At 43.9% G+C, this 18,534-nt stretch overlaps 1 protein-coding gene across 3 annotated transcripts in view; it reads right to left on the reverse strand.

Annotated features, from left to right (window-relative positions):
* The window catches only part of PTPN11 (protein tyrosine phosphatase, non-receptor type 11), a 101,913-nt gene that overhangs the window by 17,832 nt on the left and 65,547 nt on the right, over window positions 1-18,534 (reverse strand). The window contains exons 7-13 of one of the 3 annotated variants that reach the window (XM_023513292.1): window positions 17,295-17,391; window positions 13,084-13,163; window positions 12,805-12,963; window positions 8,412-8,543; window positions 2,758-2,924; window positions 1,608-1,675; window positions 565-716 (exon numbers count right to left, since the gene is read on the reverse strand). In XM_023513292.1, coding sequence (XP_023369060.1) covers window positions 565-716; window positions 1,608-1,675; window positions 2,758-2,924; window positions 8,412-8,543; window positions 12,805-12,963; window positions 13,084-13,163; window positions 17,295-17,391 — 855 coding nt within the window. Of the gene's footprint in view, window positions 1-564; window positions 717-1,607; window positions 1,676-2,753; window positions 2,925-8,411; window positions 8,544-12,804; window positions 12,964-13,083; window positions 13,164-17,294; window positions 17,392-18,534 lie in introns of those variants that run through there. The other 2 variants (XM_003789966.3, XM_023513293.1) reach the window with 2 other exon arrangements.

Here is an 18,534-nt window from a genome sequence, read left to right on the forward strand (position 1 = left end):
GGGGGGGGGATACACAGCCCCCAAAAGAGCAGTTCTCCTCATTTCCCTCATCTCAGCATATTCCTAATTAACTCTGCTTTATGTCTGTTATGAATAGACTCAAATGGAAAGGCTCCAATTCCACAATCTTCATTATGCACAGCTTATTAAAACTGAAATTTCACTGTTTCCAACTCAACCAAATTAGTCGTTCAAACTGCTGTGCACTATTAAAAGTGAGGCATTCATTTTAAGAAATGGAAGCAGGATAAACACGCCCCGGATCAAAGCTGGAACAGGCTAGAAACTTCAAGGCCTGAAGTTCTAAGCTTGCCATGTGAGCCTGGGAACATCATAACCTTTCTGCATGGTGGTTCTTTAATCTGGTAGGCCAGGAGGATGACATGGTGCCACACCCTAAGCTTTTCTGGACTGAAAATTCATAGCTGCTAAATAGAGAATATTGCTGGTCCCAAATAAAAATGGTTGTCTATCAGAGCCTGTCCTCCTGCTCAAAAGGAGAGTATATCCAAGAGGCTGAGAAGGAAAATGAAATTCCACATGCCAGCCCCTCCAGGCTGATACCTGCTCTTCTTCAATCCTGCGCTGTAGTGTTTCAATATAATGCTGGACGGCCATATAGATAAATCGGTACTGTGCTTCTGTCTGGACCATTCCTGACCTTTGAGATCGCACCATCTGGATGGTTTTTGGAACGTCAATGTCACAGTCAACACCTACAAAGCAAACAGCGCAAAGAATGAGGAGAAAATGCACAGCTAAGAAGAACTTATTCAATGTCAAACTTCTCTGTTTTGTTTTTAGAAGCAGGATCTCTGTTGCCCAGGCTGCACTTGAACTCCCAGGTTCAAGGGATTCTCCCGCCTCAGGCTCCTATGTAGATGGAAATATAAGCGTCTGCTACTGTGCCTGGTGCAATGCACGACTTTTAGTAGACTTCGAGATAAAGCTGATTTAATCTTTAATGTTTTAACTAAACAGGTCCCACAGTTGCAGCACTAAACTTTCGACCAATACCAATGATACCAGCTCACATGATAAAGTGTGGGAAGCCAAGGTCCTCTCTCTTTTTTTTTGCGTTAGAGTCTCACTACATAGCCCTTGGTAGAGTGCTGTGCCATCACAGCTCACAGCAACCTCCAACTCTTGGACTTAAGCGATTCCCTTGCCTCAGCCTCCCAAGAAGCTCCTGCCACATGCCCAGCTATTTTTTGGTTGTAGTTGTCATTGTTGTTTAGCTGGCCCGGGCTGGATTTGAACACGCCAGCCTTGGTATATGTGGCCAGCACCCTACCCACTGAGCTACAAGTGCCACCCTTCTCACTTGCTAATAGCACCCCATACCTATAAAGGTTAGGTGGCTGGGTATAGTCACCACTACATGTGAAACAAAAGGCCAAAGCAGTGGGGTCCACACCTCCTAAATTTCATTTTGTACCAAAAGCTCAAATGTTATAGCATCACTTCTGTTCTCAGCCAGACACACTGAAAGTCTTTAGCCCAGATCCTTGTGAAAAATTCTTCACATTCAACTTCTCTTCTCTTGGCTCTTTTCCTTCTATAACCTCAAAATGGAACTGTAGCTTCTCACCCTTCAGATGACCTACCTTTCTCTCTGATGATGTCAATAAGGATATCAATCACGATGAAAGTCCCAGTCCGGCCAATTCCAGCACTGTGGGCAGAAGGACAAAAAACAGGGACAACAGAGTCATTCATGGGGGTATCCTACTCAAAACTAGGCTATTAATATTAACAGAAACAATCTCTGCTCTTAGAAATTATTTATAAGATTATCTATTTATGTCTGAAAATATGTTGGCAAAGAGTATAGGGTGGTGCCTGTGGCTCAAAGGAGTAGGGCACTGGCCAGAGGTGATGGATTCAAACCCAGCCCTGGCCAAAAAACTGAAAAAAAAAAAAAAAAAGAGTATAGGGCTTTAAAGTCAGTCCAACCTGCTCTTGGAGTTCAGCTTCTCCACTACAATGTGCCTGCAGAAAGTCTCTTAACCTCTCTGACGCTCAGTTTCCTCATCTGTGAAATGGGGACAATAGCATCTCCACGTAGGGGGGTGGTATGAGCATTAATAAAAAAAACACTTTATCCTAACATAATTGATGCTATTTAAAAAAAAAAAAACACTTCTCAGATGCTGCACAAAGCAAGTGCTCAATAAAATGGTAGCCTTTAAAAATATTGGACCAATAAAAAGTTTCACATATGTTTAGCTGGCCAACAAATGAATAAGATTTAGGAAACCAAACTTTTCCCAGTGTAATCATGAAGCCCAAACTTGAACATCAATAGTCCACAAACAATGGCACAGAATCCGCAGAGCAGCCTCCGTCAAAGGCCTTGGTGGGAAGCAGCCAGAATCTTGTAAAGCAAACAAGTGTAGTGGCGGGAGAAAAAGTACATCTTATGCCACAGTAGAAGAGAATAGAATCACAGTCTAAGAGATGAATCCTAAATTACTATATTAAAAAAGAAAACCAAGCAAAAATGACTAAGGGATCCTTGAGAATAAGGTGTGTGCCCACTTCACCCCCACCCAACACCTGGCAGTCCTGTAGGGTCTATAAGAAAAATACTTTGGGGTAAAAATGTCCCTTAATGTGTTACAGTTTATCCATGCCTCAAATAAATATTAAATTTTCCCTTACAGTTAAAGAGCTGGGGGTGGGTAGGTAAAAGCCAGCCCTGGGTGCTAGGACACCAGGCAGGCTACGGCCTAGAGAAGTGGTAGAGGCTGTCACCTGCAGTGCACCACCACCGGCCCTGCGTCCATGATGCTCTCCTGCTTGTGGTGGACCTCCTCCAAGAAGTCCAGCACACCGCCAGGGTCACTGGGCACTCCATGGTCCGGCCAGGTCCGAAAGTGGTATTGCCAGACCGTTCTCTCCGTATTCCCCTGGAGTAAAGCCAAGAAAAACCAGAAAAGAATTAAATAAATCAAGGGGTTGAGGGATCACCTGGTTCCAAAATTGCTATATCCTTTGCGAGCCAATGGAGCTGGCAGGAAGCGCCTCCATTGTGAGAATCAAGATGTCTAGTACGGTAATTTGCCCTTCAAGGAAACTATAGCCTGTACCATCTCTCTGAATCTCCAATGGCAGGTAACATCCCAGTCCCTCCTCACCCACACAGCGCTCAGCTTCAGAGGCAACTGAGGCCTCCAGGGACTTAGGACTCTCCTCTCAGCAGATAAGGAAACAGGCATTCCCTCAAGACATTCATTCTTATTTGCCATCTTTTATCCAATCCTCCCCAGCCCCCCCTCACTTGTACTATGGTGTTTCCCCCAAAATAAGACCCACCCAAAAAATAAGCCCTAGCAGGATTTCTATGCATTTGTTAAATATAAGCCCTACTCCGATAATAAGACCTAGTGATGGGCGTGGCTATACAGTGTATCTGCATAACCACGCCCTGCATTTCCGAGGAAGCGGGAGCTATAAGGAAGACTGGAATGCCTTTTATCTGCCACAGCTCCATTCTCCAAGCCATTCACACTTGCACGTGTGCTCAAGTGGTAACCACGGTCGCAGGCATCCTATTATGCACGTGGGAACGGCTAGGGGAAAGGAGTTCACGCATCACTAGCCAGCCCCACCAACAAGGTCAGCTCCCCCTGTCAGGTTCTAGAAGAAGATGACTTACCTGTATTTGAATAAATATAGATTGTTGTATTTAATAAAAATAAGACATCCCCTGAAAATAAGCCCTAGTGTGTCTTCTTGAGAAAAAAATAAATATAAGACAGTGTTTTATTTTCGGGGAAACACGGTAGAGTATCATTCTATTTTTAACTTTTGTTTAATGCAAAGAAGAGAAGAAGACAGGCTCTGCAATCAGATGACTAGATTTAGGTTTAATTCCCAGGCATTGACACTGTGCCCCTTGGACCTCTCTAAGTCTCAACTTTTCATTTCCAAAGTGGGAATGATAATTTCCATCTCACAATACCATGGTAAGAACTCAGTGAGCTCACTAAAACATACAGCCTCTGCCCCGCAGACAGTAAGAGACTCAGCACACTGTGGCTATTTGGAGAATAATAATTTTTTTTTTTTGACAGTCTCAACTGTGTTGCATGTCACCCTCAGCAGAGTGCTGTGGCGTCACAGCTCACAGCAACTTCAAACTCTTAGGCTTAAGTGATTCTCTTGCCTCAGCCTCCCAACTAGCTGGGACTCCAGGCATCCGCCACAATGGCTGGCTATTTTTTGGCTGTAGTTGTCATTGTTGTCTAGTAGGCCCAGGGTGGGTTTGAACCCGCCAGCTCCTGTGTATGTGGCTGACGCCCTAGTCACTGAGCTACTGGCACCTAGCCAGAATAATGATAACTAATAAAGATCAACAATGGCAGCCAAGCAAGGTGGCTCATGCCTGTAATCCTAGCACTCTGGGAGATCAAGGCGGGTGGATTGCTTGAATTCACAAATTCGAGACCAGCCTAAGCAAAAAGTGTGACACACACACCCCCCCCCCCGTCTGTACTAAAAATAGAAAAACTGAGGTAAGGGGATCGCTTGAGCCCAGGAGTTGGAGGTTGCTGTGAGCTATGACGCCATGGCACTCTACTGAGGGTGACAAAATGAAACTCTGTCTCAAAAAAAAAGAAAAAGATCACCAATGGCACCAAGACAACCGAAGACCCGAAAGTACTCTGTTTCTAGATATATCCAGGTTAGGTAATTACAGCAGCACTATTCATTGCTACATCTTCTTCCTACATATCTGGAAATGATCCAAGCTACAAAACCTTTTCCAAAGCGATTTAAAAAGACATTTTAAAGTAAGAGAGAAAAAGAGACTGGTAACTAGACCAATGTCTACCACCTTGAATTATGTGCATTTAATTTGCCAGTGTCATGAAAAAGAAAATTGCCTTGATGTTACCAAACAACCCAAAAATCAGGCAGCTACACTGGTCACAGAAAGGACAATCAGGGAATGAGAGTCCCAGTGTCAATGAATTATCCTCCTTGGTAAATGGCCAATGAGAGCCCTGCCCTAGCTCCTCCTCCTCAAATGAGATCATATGACACTTTAGAAATAAAGTAAAATGCTCAACAAAAAGTAGACATTTTATCAGCAATGCAATGGAAATGATGGGTCTCATCCTGCACCTGTGTCAGGGTCTGAAACACAAAGCCTTTTTCCCTGCCTTGCCCATATCTGCTACTCAAAGTCTCTGGTAATGAGACAGATAGATGATCTATCACTCAAACAAAAGAACAATCTGACTGCTAGGGTCACCTGATAATGAGAAGATGAGCAGTTTGTCACTAAAATTGAATAAAGGCCTGCCCGGAGTCTTTGTCCAGCATCCTCTACTCATCAGCTACACTGTTCTAGCTCCTTTCCCAGTCTCTGCCACAGACTGAGCCTCCACCACCCATCTCCACCCCTGACATCAGAAACGCAAACATTCCACGCTGGGCCACCACTAACCAACTCACTTTGGTCCCCTGCCCGCCTCAAACGCCCCCAGACACTGAACCCTCCCCCTTTCCACCTGCCTCCTCTTATCCTCTATCCCTACTCTCTCTTATCCAATCAGAGGTCCACATCCTTGGTAACAACTGCTCTCGCCCACATGCCTTCACTCTGATCTTTCCACTATGCCACTGGGCATGTCCCCGGGCCTAGACAAACCATCTACTTTCTGTTTTATGCCTGAGGAGCAAAGTGCCCTTGAAGAAATATCAGGTAATTAGTGTCACTAAATGTTTATGTTCAACAATCAACTGGGCACTCAGAAATGTCTGGATTTCTTGCCGTGCTATGCAATTACTGTTTCATATTCTCCCACTTTCTTCAAACAGTCCATCTTATTTCCTTCAACTGTCAATTGATGGCCTTGCCTCATGCCTCAGAAAAGAGAGAGAAATGCAGCCCCACCAGCTCGCCTACTGGTATCTGTAGCCACTGTCTCCTCTTGTCTTCCTTATTGCTACAGAAGAAACGTCCCATCGATCAAAATCAATCCCATCTACAACCCTTGACTCCATCTTCCCTCCCTGTCCAACCTCTGCCCCTCCGTCCCTAACATCTCCACTTTGCCGTATCAAAGACACCTTAAGCTTTGTCCACAAAGAGATTCCTAGTCCTCCTTTCCTCCTCAAATCCACGGCCATCCACTCCACTTCTCAAGCTAGACCACCACCAGTCATCCTGAACACTGTCCTTGCCCTTTGTGCACTCCATCATCAAACCTCTGCACATCTGTCTCCACAAGGACCTCTACGATGAGCACCATGTGGGGCTCTTCTTTCCAACACTCTGCCACTGGCCCAGTTCAATCACCTTTAGCCAGGAAGCTGCCAATGCCTCCTGACCAGTCCTAATCCCTTGACCCACTCCTGTATCCCGCAATCTCTACGGGAGGAGAATAATCCTCTAAAAAGCTTAAATCCAACTACAGCTGCCTATTGCACTTAGGCTAAACCCTCCAACCTCCTTTCCTGACACATCGTTCTCTATGCCTTAAAAACCTCTCCCCCTCTAAATTAGCCCCTTACCTCCTCCTCACCACAAAAAAACTCCTGTATATTTTTCTTTCTAGCTCTGATTTTAGTTGGTAATGATATGTTTATATGTGAAACTACTGAGATTACTGGCCAGTACAGTGTATTCTTGGGAGTGCAGAGACTCTATCTTCTTTGTTTCCCAACTCTACCTCTGGCAAGCAGCATGATGTCAAGAAACAAGAGGTCATTCAATCTCTGAATGAATATGAATGGCCACACACACACACACACAAAAAAAAACTTGGCCCCAATCTTTCTCTACCCAAGTTTATTCTCTCAATTTCCCACTTAGTTTTGTTCCCCCTAAATCCTATTTCCCTGTAATTCGCACTTCAGTACCATAGTTCAAACAACATCCCCACCAGGGAGGCCCTCTCCCATAGAAACCTAACCCTTGAAGGCCCAGCTTCTAAAATGGCCCCCAGGTGCCCCAGCCTGAGGAAGCCCTGCCCTTTGTGGTACTGGGCACTTTAGGCGTGCTGCCACCGTGTGTGCTCTGCAACATAACTACTTGTATATGTGGCCTCTTGTAGCTAAGTGATTATGATTCCATGAAGGAAAAGGCAGTTTCTCTCACCTATGTGTTCCAAAAAAAACTTGAAAAAGGAATCCTCTCTAAACAAAGTTAAAATGGGCTTGGCACCTGTGGCTCAAGTTGCTAAGGCGCCAGCCACATACACCTAAGGTGGCGGGTTAGAATCCAGCCCGGGCCTGCCAAACAACAATGATGGCTGCAACCAAAAAATATCTGGGCATTGTGGCGGGTGCCTGTGGTCCCAGCTACTTGGGAGGCTGAGGCAGAAGACTCGCTTGAGCCCAGGAGCTGGAGATTGCTGTGAGCTGTGATGCCACAGCACTCTACCCAGGGGGACAGCTTGAGGCTCTGTCTCAAAAAAAAAAAAAACAAAGTTAAAATAAATACAGACTGGGTTCAGTGGCTCAGGAGAAATCCTAGCACTCTGGGAGGCCAAGGCAGGAGGATCACTTGAGCTCAGGAGTTCAAGGCCAGCCTGATCAAGAGTGATACCCCATCTCCCCAAAATAGAAAAAATTAGTTGGGCATGGTGGTAGGCACCTGTAGTCCTAGCTACTTAGGAGGCTGAGGCAGGAGGTCACTTGAGCCCAGGAGTTGTAGGTTGAGCCATGATGATGCCATTGTACTCTAGCCAAAGTGACAAATTGAGGCTCTTCAAATAAAAAAAAAAAAAAGTTTGGTTTGTAAGACCAGAACTAATGGGCGGAATTTAGTCACAAATAAGCCTCAATACTTTTGCAGTTACTACAATACTTCTCTCCTACTCTGGACACCTAGCTCTTGCAGCTTCAAGTCTCAGCTCAAGTGTTACTCTCTCAGAGATCCTCCCTATTTACTGCATCTTCAGTACCTAGTCACTCTCAAACATACCACGGACCAACCACAATCAGAAAGCTATATTGGTTATTTATTTTTAAACCTCTCATCTCCCTAACATCGGTGAGGGCGGGGACCATGTGCTTTCCACCTGGCACCCAGAACAGTGGTGCCCAACCTTGTCATCAGGGACCAATTTCAACTCAGGTGGTGATGGGAATGATGAGTACTACAGATCCCACCACTTGCCTCCTACTGTGCAGCTTGGTTCCTAAAAGCCTATGGACTGGAACCTTTTTGACAGCAGGAATCAGTTTAATGGAAGACAATTTTTCCATGGACCAGTACCAGTCTGCGGCCCGGGGTTGGGAACCACAGACATAGAAAGCAACCAATAAATGGCTACTGAATCAATGAGTGAACAAATGCATGAATACATGTAAACATGAATAACTGCAAGTCTCTGAATTACTGCATACCACAAATAGTTACCAACATCTCTAAAATACGACAATATACTTACTTGTCCAACCTTCGAAAGTTTAAGTTCTCTTAATGTATAGTCATGAGCAGCACTTTCTTTGACATTCCTAACGCGCATGACCCCATATTCCTTTAGGGCATATTCATCAGGCCAGTATTTGACACATTTACTCTGGAAGGGATCAGAAAAAAAGACAATTAATATCTATGAACTCTAAAATAAAAGCCTAAACCAGCAGCAAACAAATCTTCAAGTCTTGAGTAATGACCACTAACATGGAAAATGGCCTATCTAGCATCTTAGCAACTGTTAGGTTTTCAAAGAAAAGGAGAGAAGAGTTCAAACAAGAAAAGCAGGTACTTGGAGAACCCGGCAGCAGTGGGAAGAGAAAGGCAGTTCATGCAGAGTTGTCTTGGCCCAAGCACAAGTCAAAACAGTCAATGTTTGTGTATCTATCTTAAAGAACCAAAGATGTAAAGAGATGGGAAGCAACCAATTTGAGAGTACTATCTAGCAACTACTGAGTTTTGTATTCTAGAAATTCACCAGTCACTCCACAGGAAAGGCAAGCAGGCTCTGGAGGAGGATGGGCTTCCCAATGAGCCCGACTGACTGCTTCACTTCCGCACCAGTGTAGGAGGACTCTGTGCCTTACCTAACCTAAGTGTGAACAGCTCTAGCACAGAAAGGCAGCCCATAGGTTTTACACCAGCTGCTTTTTCTATATCCAGACCCATCTGATACCTACTCTACACGTCACTTTCCCTTAACTGGGTGCCTGGGAACGCCAAGTCTGCAATACTGGCTTTAGGAGCAGGTGGATTAAAAAATATGGCACCAAGAAAATCGCTCCTACTGCCAAAAAGGAAGCTATTTCACTCAATGAGAGATGAGTTTGTATCTGTGTGGCAATGTCCTGGGCGGAGAATCGTTTTTGTGTTTTGCTGTGTTCTAGAACAGTCATCCATGCCACTCATTTTCATGGTTTTCACCAAGATGCAAATATCAGCAAGAGAAATTGATCCCGTATGTTAAGAAGACAGAGAAACTGACAGTAATATAACTGGAAATGAGAGAGCAGTTGCAGACATCACCATAGTCACAATTAATTGAAAGGGAAAAAAAAACATGGAAGGAGGAAAGGTCTTTTAAACTGGTAAGAACACTTGATCTTAGCCAAAAGGCTGAGAAGGGACTGAGGAAAGGTCATTCAATTATTATTATCCTGAATTCAGTTTTCCCCTCGGTATCTTATAGATGCAAACACCTCTCTGACAGATTTGAAACAATTTTTAGTTCCCCCAAACAAACCTGTCACCAGCCAATTAATGCTGAGGAGTGTTCCCAGTCACTACAGGGAACTCACCAGAGAACATATAATTAAATTATGACTCTAAAAAGAACATTTTAGCTGACTTTAAACATCTGTAAACTGCTGCAGCCAGTTTTCCAAACTCTCATATGAACCTTGGCCAACAAATTCTAATATGTAAGAACCAGTATGTTATCTTTTAAAATAAAACCCAGGAATCAAATGGAGTCCAGAGTCTGGTTTTTCTTCTGTGTACTGGGAAGATAAAGACTAGGTTGTCAGAAAGGCCTGTGGAGAGAATAAAAGTCCACTATATCATTGCAACGTGAAGAGGAAGAATGAGAAAGCCAGGCAGGGACTGGGAGGAAGCTGTGAGGGGTAGAACGGAGAGATTCAGCCTAATGCTTGTCTGCCCTAGGAGCCTCTGGAAGCTCTTCTGAAAGGGACTGATACTGATCCCCTAAAGCAACACAAAACACCTCTTCTCACAGCCCCCAAGTCCTCCGATAACAGGTGACCTTCTGGCAGTACCCGTAGTTCAGTGGGTACAGTGCTGGCCACATACACTGAGGCTGGAGGGTTCGAGCACAGCCCGGGTCAACTAAAACAACAATGACAACTGCAACAACAACAAAAAAAATTAGCTTGGTGTTGTGGTGGGTGCCTGTAGTCCCAGCTACTTGGGAGGCTGAGGCAAGAAAATCGCTTAAGCCCAAGAGTTTTAGGTTGCTGTGAGCTGTGACGGCAGAGCGCTCTACCCAGGGTGACAGCTTGAGACTCTGTCTCAAAATAAAAAACCAGGTGACCTTCTGCAGTTACAATCCCCCGCAATAAGCACGATGAAGGGCTCAGTCTTCCTGTCCACATTTAGGGCAGGTAATGCTTGCCTGAAGCATAAACTACAAAGACGTTTTAATTGGTTCATTAATTTAAAAACACCTAATGTTACCACAAGCAACTATTAAAGGAAACTTTTGTTTCACTATGACCAGATCTGGCCTGAAAGGTATTCAGAAGGGTACCAAGTAGGAATAGAACAACGAAAAACGTATAAAAATCATACTGCCCTTCACAACAGATATGAAAATTACATTAGGAGGGCTAAAATCCAAAATTTCCCATCTGTCTTAGGTTTAACTTCTAGGTAGAACTGCTACAATCCACAAAATTCTTATATAAACCAATTAAAGGATATCTAAAAAAGAACTTTGACTAAAACACAAATAAAAATTCAGAACTTTTCCATATTAAAAAATCTGCCAGGTGGACCTACTTTCAGAGAACACAGAGGGCTGTCACTCACTAAAATTTGTCTGCTCTTCTGTAGGTGTGGGATGTTACAATAAAAAAAAAAAAAAAAGCCCTGCAGTGTCGTGATGTGTGGAGAGATGGGTACTAGGTGGGTGCAGCTGGCAGGCAGAGTTAATTAGAATGGACAGCATGCACAACCTGCGACCCAGCAATTCTTCCTGACATCTATCTAACCTAGAGAAACACTCTGCCACATGCAAATGAGGGAAAAACAACATTGTGCACTTCAGCCCTGTCTGTAAGAACGAAACTAGGGCACTTAAATGCCCATTTATGGCATAATGGCTAAATAAATCATGCCACATCCACACCACAGAATACTACACAACTGCAACAGGCCAATATATACTCACAGAGGAAGTTTGAACATGTATTTAGTGGGAGAAAAAACATGATGCCAAATGAAGTTACTGCATAAAAGCACTTTTTCAGCCATAAAAAAAAGTACTATATTATTTCTATAGGAACATATACAGATATAAATGCTAAGAGAACAGACCCTAGTCTGGGCAACACAGTGAGACTCTGACTCTATGTAAAAACAACAACAACAACAAAAAGCCAAGAAAACAGTTTAGAAAAACACACATAAAACTGAGGATAGGATTTTTATGCTGGAGCCTCAGTGTATGTGGCCAGTGCTCTACTCATGAGCTACGGGAACCGAGCCGAAAATGTTCCATGTATTAAAAAGAGAGAGATAGGGCTTAGCGCCCGTAGCACAGTGGTTACAGTGCCAGCCACATACACCAAGGCTGGAGGGTTCGAGCCCAGCCCAGGCCAGGCCAGCTATAACAACAATGAAAACTGTAACAAAAAATAGCCAGGCATTGTGGCGGGCGCCTGTAGTCCCAGCTACTTGGGAGGATGAGGCAAGAGAATCGCTTACGCCCATGAGTTTGAGGTTCCTGTGAGCTATGACGCCTTGGTACTCCAAGGGTGACAAAGTGAGACTCTGTCTCAAAAAGAAAAAAAAAAATAGCTCGGCGCCTGTGGCTCAAATGGCTAAGGAATCAGCCACATACACCTAAGGTGGCGGGTTCAAATATGACCCAGGCCCGCCAAACGACGACGGCAACGGCTGCAACCAAAAAATGGTCGAACATTGTGGCGGGCGCCTATGGTCCCAGCTACTGGGAGGCAGAGGCAGGAGACTCGCTTGAGCCCAGGAGTTAGAGGTTGCTGTGAGCTGTGATGCCACGACACTCTACCCAGGGGGATAGCTCGAGCTCGAGGCTCTGTCTCAAAAAAAAAAAAAGAGAGAGAGAGAGAGAAGACATCAAAGAGACCCTAATAAGACTTCTATAGAAAAAAATACAATGTTTGCTGTGAAAAAAACACACTGGATAGGACTAAGAGCAGATTATAAACTATAGAAGGAAAGATTAACTTAAAAGACATGGCAAAAGAAGCTTCTGAAAAGAAACACAGAGGGGAAAAAAGAAAACCAGATGAAATCAACAAAGTATCAGTAGGTTGTGGGACAACTTCGACCAGCCTAAAATGTATGTAACTAGTATCCTGGGACGGGGTCTGGACAGGGTACAAGTTTGAAGAAACAAAGGCTGAACATTAACCAAATTTGAAGAAAACTATAAATCCATAAATGTGAGAAACTCGACAAACCCCAAGCAGAAAAAACATAAAGGAAACTACACCGAGGCATATCGTAATTAAATTTCTCCTACTTTCTTTTTTCCAGAGGGCCAGGTAGATTAAGCTTAATTTATATACTCAATTCCTAACATAGCAACCTGACAATCCTTACTTTAAAAATAGATTAGCAGAAAAGAAGATTGTGAAATATACCTTTCCCCTCTCCACTTCTTTTGTTGTCATGACAATCACTCGGGAATTCTCTTGGAATACCATCCGCCAAAAGTCATTCACCGTGTTTTGCAGGCAGCCTTGTGTGGCGATATAACTCTTTTTGGGCTTTGAATTGTTGCACTTGGTTTCAAATTCGGGCTAGAAATTTAGGAAGCATATCTTCAAACAGCTGACATTGCTTTCAGAACACAAGGAAGGATTTAAAATATAGAAATAGGCTAGCAATATATGGTCAGAAAACTGAAAAGCGAAGTATACCATGATAATATTTGCGTTGATGTAATCTGAAACAGGCTCATTGGGATCACCGTCATGGAGGACAACTCTGGTATGATCAACTAGAAGAAAAAGAGACCACAGTCATGTGAGTACTCAGACCGCTTCAGGGCAAATCAGTTAATTCTCAAACTAGTCCAAGCTTTGTTCATTTAATAAAACCACATAAAAAATTAAACCCCAAATAGCACAACAGTAATGTGAACACTGACCACATGATGCCCCATAATGCTTTCTTTATAATTTCCTGGCTTTGATAATGTACCATGGGTACAGACTGTTATCTCCGGAAGCTAGGCAATAGTATGTGGGAATCCTCTATACTTTCTTTGTAACTTCTTCTAGGCTAAAATTATTTCAAACCAAAGAATTTTGTTTTTTTAATAAAGAGAAGACTAAAGTACAGATACATGACATGGTATCTTTGATGTACTTCAAAATAATTTGGGAAGGGCTCGGCAGCAGTAGCATAGTGGTTACAGTATCAGCCACAGACACTGAGGCTGGCGAGCTAGAACCCAGACCAGGCCGCCTAAACAACAATGACTACTGCAACAAAAAATAGCCGGGTGTTATGGCGGGTGCAACAAAAAATAGCCGGGCGTTATGGCGGGCGCCTGTAGTCCCAGCTACTTGGGAGGCTGAGGCAAGAGAATTGCGCAAGCCCAAGAGTTTGAGGTTTTGTGAGCTATGACACCAGAGCACTCTACCTAAGGCGACATAATGAGACTCTGCCTCAAAAATAATAATCATTATTATTATTATTTGGGAGGGAGCCAGGTGCAGTGGCTCGTGCCTGCAATCCCAGTACTTTGGGAGGCTGAGGCAGGAAGATCGCTTGAAGCCAAGAGTTTGAGATCAGCCTAAGCAACAGAGCAAGACCCAGTCTCTACAAATAATTAGCTGAGCATGGTGACATGTACCTCTAGTCCCAGCTACTTAGAAGGCTGATGCAGAAGGATTGCTTGAGCCTAGGAGTTTGAAGTTGCTGTGAACTATGATGACACCCCTAAATGATGACAGCCCAGGCAACAGAGTGAGATTCTGTCTCAAAAAGTAAAATAAGGCTCGATGCCTGTGGCTCAAGCGGCTAAGGCGCCAGCCACATACACCTAAGGTGGCAGGTTCGAATCCAGCCCAGGCCCGCCAAACAACAATCATGGCTGCAACCAAAAAATAGCCGGGTGTTGTGGTGGGCGCCTGTGGTCCCAGATACTTGGGAGGCTGAGGCAGGAGACTTGCTTGAGCCCAGAAGTTGGAGGTTGCTGTGAGCTGTGATGCCATGGCACTCTACCCAGGGCGACAGCTTGAGGCTCTGTCTAAAAAAAAAAAAAAAAAAAGTAAAATAAAATAATTTGGGGAGAGAAGGTGAATTGGATCAGAGTAGAGATGAAACAGGATTGGGGGTGAACTGATAATTCTTGAAGCTGGGTCATGGCTACATGCGAGTTCTTTCTACTCTTGAATATATTTGAAAATATCCATAATAAAGAGTATTTTTAAATAAAGCATAATCAAGTACAATGCCTAGAAGACAAGGTCCTGACAGTATCAACAGTCCAAATTCTGTATAAAATTATTATATATGTTATTGGGGTCAGCGCCTATGGCTCAAAGGAGTAGGCTGGCCCCATATACTGGAGGTGGCAGGTTCAAAACTGGCCTAGGCCAAAAAAATTTGCAAAAACAAAAAGTACATTATTGGTATAAAAATCCAGGTACTCTACCTAAGCAACATATTTTATAATGGAAATTAGTAATATAGTTATAGATAATATAGAACAATGTTCTTTTGCTTCAGTCTTCCCATCTTTCAAGAAATAAGCTATTAATCAGAGGAAACGTCTGACTGAGACTTTTAAGGGAGAAAAAGGTTATATGCTACTGTATTTTGCTGTTCCCTTCTTTTCCTATATCCTGTACCTTAACTACCATTAGACCATTAAGCAGAAATAAAAACCTGGACTTAAAATGACTGAGGCGTCTCCAAGGTCATTATGATCATGCTGTGGCTCAAACTGCCTCTCTGTAAATTCCTCACTGCCTTTGCTGGGTATTATAAACACCTCCACTTTCTCCCAGCCTCACCTACACACATTATAAATACCCATATGGATGTGATATACATAAGCATCATGTATTAATATATGCATGTATGTATTCAGAAAGAGAAAAGCTATGCTTCATACATACATACATACACACACAGGATTAGTTTACAATATCTGATGAAATGGCTCTGACCCAAAGAGACATAAGACCAACGCCCCCCAAATTTGATCCTGGATCCCAACAACAAAAAGCTTTTGAATGCTAAAGTATATACACAATATATATAGAGACAAGTCTTTATCCTTAAAAAGGTGGCTAAATACATGACAAATGCACAGCCATTAATCAGATTTAAATTTTTTCTTTCCTTTTCATTAGATAAAGGACATAAAGAAGAAGTTCTAAATATTCCTTCCCTTCCTGCCAGTGCACTGTCTTACACGGCCCACCATGAAGACACCCCTTCATTACTGCATGGTGCTAAGAGCAGTGACTTTGGGGGCTCTGGTGCCAGTTCTCCCACATACCCCCACTTGTGACCTTGCTAAAATGATCTATGAAACTGGGATATTAGGAATACCTGCCTTATGTCCACATAGTGTGAATTAAGAGAGATAAAAATAGGTGGGGGGTGGTGGCTCACACCTGTAATGTTAGCACTTGGGAGGCCAAGGCAGGTGGATTGCCTGAGCTTCGGGTTCAAGACCAGCTTGAGCCAGAATGAGACCTCATCTAGAAAAACAGCCGAGCGTTGTGGCGGGTGCCTGTAGTCCCAGCTACTCAGGAGGCTAAGGGAAGAGAATTGCTTGAGCCCAAGAATTTGAGGTTTCTGTGAGCTACCATGAGCTATGATGCCATGGCACTCTACCAAGGGTGACATAGTGAGACTCTGGTTCAAAAAAAAGAGAGAGAGATAAAGATGCACTTTGGCACAGAGTTGTCCCTTGAGAGAAGGGAGCTACAGCTTGTTTAGCGCCATTTCTGAGATCCTCATGCAAGGCCTACATCCTTCCAGCCCTTTCTTGGTTCAACTTGGACTCTGCCTGGTAGCATCTGAGTGTTAAAGAAGGTAGACCTTGGCTCGGTGCCTATAGCTCTGCGGCTAGGGCGCCAGCCACATATATCAGAGCTGGCAGGTTTGAACCCAGCCCAGGCCTGCCAAACAATAATGACAACTACAACCAAAAAATAGCCCGGCATTGTAGCAGGCACCTGTAGCCCCAGCTACTTGGGAGGCTGAGGTAAGAGAATCGCTTAGCCCAAGAGTTGGAGGTTGCTGTGAGCTGTGACACCACAGCACTCTACCAAGGGTGACATAGTAAGAATCTGTCTCAAAAAAAAAAAAAGAATGTCGACCTTTCACCAAGTCCTCTTCTGAGCAAAGTGTGGGTATGTACCCTTATCTCCGGTAACTCACACTCAGGAGATCAGCACCCAGAACAGCTGAAGGAGCTTTCAGGAGGAGCTTGTACATTTCTCACATGAGGGAAAGTAAGTCCTGCAGTGGAGGCATGACTTACCCAAGACTTACAGGCCCTGTGAGGAGAAGCAAAGACCTCAAACCTGGGACCCCTGAGGCTCATGGTGGGGCCTAACACTGGGAGAGAGAGCCTTGAGATGATTACTCTTGGGCAGGCAGAAAATTAATTAACAGAAGGAAACAACCACAAAGCCTCCTAGTGGGACCTTTATTCAATAATCAGCAATGCAAGAACTCAGCCAATGAGTCCACTAGTCCCTGCCACAGCTGATAATTTTGGAAACTGCTTGCAGTTAAAGAGGCTAAGGCCTCAGATCTGCTAACAAGAACACACAGCCCCCAGGAAAAGGTACAGAGGCACCAGCCACATACACCAGAGCTGGCGGGTTCAAATCCAGCCTGGGTCTGCCAAACAACAGTGACAACTACAACCAAAAAATAGCTGGGCATTGTGGCGGGTGCTGGTAGTTTCAGCTACTTAGAAGGTTGAGGCAAGAGAATCGTTTAAGCTCGAGAATTGGAAGTTGCTGTGAGCTGTGACACCATGGCACTCTACCCAGGGCAACAGCTTGAGACTCTTTCTCAAAAAAATAAAATAAAATAAATAAAAAATAAAAAAACTTCAAAGGTGACTATTACTGAGAAGAATAATGATACTTACAGGGCAGAATGTTTTTATATCTATTTTTGTTTTTATTTTCTTGCCTTTGACCTTCTTTACGGCTGTAGAGAAGTTTACACTCCTGTTGTTGTAGTGTCTGAAAAAGAAAGAAAAGTAAATATTACCATGTGTTAAAAGGTCAAAAAGAAGAAAGAAAAGAAAGCCAGGTTTGGCATTTCTGGGGTTTTTTGGTGTTTTTTTTTTCTTTTTTTTTGAGACAGCTTCACTTTGTTGCCCTCGGTAGAGTGCTTTGCATCATAGCTCACAGCAACCTCAAACTCTTGGACCTAAGCGATTCTCTTGCCTCAGCCTCCCAAGTAGCTGGGACTACAGACGCCTGCCACAACACCCAGCTATTTTTAGAGACCGGGTCTCACTCTGGCTCAGGCTGTCTTGAACCTGTGAGCTCAGGCAATCCACCCACCTTGGCCTTCCTGAGTGCTAGCATTACAGGTGTGAGCCACCGCTCAGGGCAGCATTTCTGCTTTTAGGAATTCATAATTCACTCTAATAAATGTTCACAGTTTTGAGCAATAGCTACAAGAATATTCATGTTAACACTGAAATTCTGGCAAGATCCAACAAATCCAAGAAAGACATAGTCAGATGAGGATGAGAGTGCTTGGGCTCCTCACACAAGTGGTCAGGAAGGATACCTCTGCAAGAAAAGGAGGTGGGGGATGTTAACAGGGAAAGAAAGACTACAGTAGGCAGCCCTGTGCAGCTGGCCCAGTGGAAAAGGGGACTTGGGCAACTGGAAAGCAGGACCAGCTGCAGAATCAGCCAAGCTGAGGCATATTTAAGAGATAGGTTTCATTTTTTTTCCTTTGTTTTTTAAAGAGACAGGGTCTTGTTTTCTGCCCAGGTTAGAGTGCAATAGCATGATCATAGTTCACTGCAGCCTCAAACGTCTGGCCTCAAAGCAATCCTCCCACTCCAGCCTCCCAAAGGGCTGAGATTACAGGCATAAGCCACCATGCCAGCCATAAAATTATATTTTCAAAATTACAAAAACACCATTAATTTCCAGCAAGCTTAGTTTTCAATAGGAAGTCATAAGTGGGTAAATCAAGAATATAGAAGCCATGGCTCGGTGTCCATAGCTCAGTGGTTAGGGCGCCAGGCACTTACCCGAGGCTGGCAGGTTTGAACCCAGCCAAGCCTGCTAAGCAACAATTATAACTCCAATGAAAAAACAGCTGAGCATTGTGGCAGGTGCCTATAGTCCCAGCTACTTGGG

The sequence above is a fragment of the Otolemur garnettii genome, unplaced genomic scaffold (genome assembly GCF_000181295.1).
Source record: "Otolemur garnettii isolate 467f Iridium unplaced genomic scaffold, OtoGar3 scaffold00038, whole genome shotgun sequence".
Lineage (NCBI taxonomy): Eukaryota > Metazoa > Chordata > Mammalia > Primates > Galagidae > Otolemur > Otolemur garnettii.